Source organism: Fringilla coelebs (assembly GCF_963513975.1).
Source record: "Fringilla coelebs genome assembly, chromosome: 36".
NCBI lineage: Eukaryota > Metazoa > Chordata > Aves > Passeriformes > Fringillidae > Fringilla > Fringilla coelebs.
In genome coordinates, this window is record NC_140062.1 from 131,455 (window position 1) to 134,906 (window position 3,452).

A 3,452-nucleotide genomic window follows, 5' to 3' on the forward strand; every position below is an offset into this window, starting at 1 on the left:
TCTAGATGTGCCTACAGGGTTCTAGGTGTGCCTACAGGGTTCTAGATGTGCCTATGGGGTTCTGGCAGTGTCTAGGGGGTTCTAGAGATGCCTACGGGGTTCTAGATGCACCCACAGGGTTCTAGAGGTGCCTACAGGGTTCTGGCAGTTTCATTGGGGTTCTAGGTTTTCTTAAGGGGTTCTAGAGGTCCCAATGCCGTTCTAGATGATCCTACACAAAGGGGGGTGGCGTGTGTGTCCTCGATCCGCCAAACCATCCTAGGAGCGCCCCCGTTCCTCCAGCTTCACCTCCAGGACGGATTTCGGGCCGGGGGACAAGGCGGCCGTCACCTCGTAGGGGCCGGTGAGCAGCGTGACCCTCCGCTCCAGACAGAGGGGGAAGACGCCGCGGGACACGACGGTTCTCTCGGGGTGGGGAGGATCCAGCGTCCTGCTGGCGCGCTGCAAGGTTCGATCCAAGTCGCCCAGGTGAGCCTTGTCCAGGGACAGCTCCAGGTGCAGCACGGTGGTCCGGCAGTCCGGCTCGCGGGGCAGGGAGATGAAGATGGCCAAGGTGAAGGAGTCGGCCTCGTAGGTCACCAGCCAATCGCAGCCGCGGTAGCCGGGCTTGCATAAAAATTTGCAGGAGTCGGAGGAGCCAGGGGGCAGCTCTGGGGTGAGGGGGGGGCGGGTCTGGTCCTCCTTGAACCTGGGGAAAGGGGGAAAGGAGGGGTGGGATCGGGACCGTGAGGTGGGGTGGGGTCACTGGGAGGGGATGGGAGAACTGGGAGATGGGACAAGGCCTGGAGGTGATCGCAAACCCTGGAGGTGATCCCAGACTCCTGGAGATGATCCCAAACCCCTGGAAATGATTGCAAAATCCCTGGAGATGATCCCGACCTCTGGTGATGATCCCAAGCCTTTGAGATGATCGCAAACCCTGGAGGTGATCCCAAACCCCTGGAGATGATCCCAAACCCCTGGAGGTGATCCCAAACCCCTGGAGGTGATCCCAGACACTGGAGATGATCCCAATCCTTTGAGATGATTCCAAGCCCTGGAGGTGATCCCAAACCCCTGGAGATGATCCCAAACCCCTGGAGATAATCCCGACCCCTGGAGATGATCCCGACCCCTGGAGATGATCCCACCCGGAATTGTCCCACCCCGCAATCTGAGGGTCCCTCTGATGTCCCCCCGTCCTCACCTGGGGTTCATCAGGGTGATGTTCTGGGTATTGTTGGAGATCTGGAATTCCAGAATATTCCGGCTGTACCGTCTGGCCATCCTGGCCGGGGATCCTCTCAGCTCTGGGATCTCCTCAACTCCGGGATCTCCTCAGCTCTGGAATCTCCTCAGCTCCCAAATCTCCTCAGCTCCGGGATCTCCTCCCGCTCCTCCCGGCTCTGCCGGCTTCGCTCCCTCCCGGTGCGGATCCTCCGTTCCCGTTTCCCGCACACTCCGCGACTCCCCAGGAAATCTCCAGTTTCGATTCCGCCCAAAACCCGCCCCAAATCGCCCTAAACCCGCCCAAAACCCGCCCCAAACCCACCCTAAACCCGCCCTAAACCCGCCCCAAACCCTCCCCTAATCCTCCTAATCCCTCCCCAAACCCGGCCCCTTCCTCCCTCCCCGCGGAATTTTGGCGCCGTTACAGAATTCCATGGAACAGACCCAAAACTTCCGGGGGTTTTGCGCGTCCCCGCTGCCGGGATGGCCCCGACTCGGGAGGGACACACCTGGCTCAGGTACCTGGGGGTGCCCCGGGGGCGGGTTTGGGGTCCCTGTGAGGGGCACGGGACTGGGTTTAACTGGTTTGACTGGTGGAACCGGCTACAGCAGTTACACTGGAGATTTCAACCAGTTAAACCAATTAAATCAGTACTGCTACAGAAATAAACCAGTTACACCGATTACACTGGGGAATTAAACCAGTCAAACCAGTTACACCAGTTAAACCGGTTCTGGTACAGAATTAAACCAGTTACACGAGTTAAACCGGTTTTGGGGTCTGTTCCCACGGGATTCTGTAATTCCGCCAATTTTCCGCGGGGAGGGAGGAAGGGGCCGGGTTTGGGAAGGGCCGAAATTCGGGGGGAAGGAGAAGGGGCCGGGTTTGGGACGAGTTTGGGGCGGGCTTGGGGCGGGTTTTGGGCGGGTTTGGGGCGGGTTTGGAGCGGGTTTTGGGAGGGTTTAGGGCGATTTGGGGCGGGCTTGGGGCGGGTTTTGGGCGGGTTTAGGGCGGAATTAAAACTGGAGATTTCCTAGGGAATTGCGGAGTGTGCGGGAAACGGGAACGGAGGATCCGCACCGGGAGGGAGCGAAGCCGGCAGAGCCGGGAGGAGATCCCGGAGCTGAGGAGATCCCGGAGCTGAGGAGATCCCGGAGCTGAGGAGATCCCAGAGCTGAGGAGATCCCAGAGCTGAGGAGATCCCGAGCCAGGATGGCAGAAGGGCAGAGCCGCAAGTCTCTGGAATTCCGGATCTCCAACAGTACCTACAACACCACCCTGAAGAACCCCAGGTGAGGACGGGGGGACATCAGAGGGACCCTCGGGGTGCAGGGGGGTGACAGCCCTGGGTGGGATCTTCATCCCAGGCTGGGATCATCTCCAGGGGTTTGGGATCATCTCCAGGGGTTTGGGATCAACTCCAGGGCTTGGAATAATTGCCAGGGTTTGGGATTGCCTTCAGTGCTTGGGATCATCTCCAGGGGTTTGGGATCATCTCCAGGGCTTGGGATAATTTTCAGGACGTGGGATCATCTCCAGGGCTCGGGATCATCTCCAGGGCTTGGGTTCACCTCCAGGGTTTGGGATCATCTCCACGGGCTTGGGATCATCTCCAGGGCTCGGGATCATCTCCAGGGGTTTGGGATCGCCTCCAGGGCTTGGGATCATCTCCACGGCTTGGTGGCATCTCCCAGTGCTCCCAGCACCTCCCAGTGACCCCACCCCACCTCACACTGATCCCACCCCTCCTTTTCCCTGCCCAGGACCGACAACGACGAGAGCTCCTCCCACCTCACCCCGGAGTTGCCCTCTGAGCGCTCTGACTCCTGCTGCCTCCTGAGCAGCTCCAACGCCCTGGGCCGCGGCTGGCTCGTGATCTACGAGGCCAACTCCTTCACCTTGGCCATCTTCTTCTTCTTCTTCCTCCCCAAGGAGCCGGAACATTCCTGAAAAATCCTGCAGCTGGAGGTGTCCCAGGACAAGGCTCACCTGGGAGATTTTCGGGAGACCTTTGACCGCGTGACCTCAGTGCAGAACCCTCCCGACCCCGACAAAACCGCTGGGTCCTGTGCCAGGTTCTCTGGCCAAGGCAAGTACCTCATGGACAGTGCCAGAACCCCCATTGGCACCTCTAGAACCCCATAGACGCTTCCAGAACCCTGTAGGCACCTCTAGAACCACAAAGGCTCCTCTAGAACCCCATAGATGCTTCCAGAACCCTGTAGGCACCTCTAGAACCCCA

At 59.6% G+C, this 3,452-nt stretch overlaps 1 protein-coding gene across 1 annotated transcript; it reads right to left on the reverse strand.

Annotated features, from left to right (window-relative positions):
* Positions 1–1,438, reverse strand: LOC311164729 (uncharacterized protein). Its single transcript, XM_084224302.1, has 2 exons — positions 1,187–1,438; positions 1–688 (listed from the first exon to the last, which is right to left on the reverse strand). The coding sequence occupies exons 1-2, from the start codon at positions 1,264–1,266 to the stop codon at positions 259–261; spliced, it is 510 nt and encodes a 169-aa protein (XP_084080428.1). The 5' UTR covers positions 1,267–1,438; the 3' UTR covers positions 1–258.
* Between the last annotated feature and the right edge of the window lie 2,014 nt (positions 1,439–3,452).

Bases quoted from the DNA above. Each gene is read 5' to 3' on its own strand.
- LOC311164729 (XM_084224302.1), bottom strand. From the start codon at position 1,266: ATGGCCAGACGGTACAGCCGGAATATTCTGGAATTCCAGATCTCCAAC. The intron at 689-1,186 runs GTGAGGACGGGG...CCCTTTCCCCAG, and splicing joins ATCACCCTGATGAACCCCAG to GTTCAAGGAGGACCAGACCC.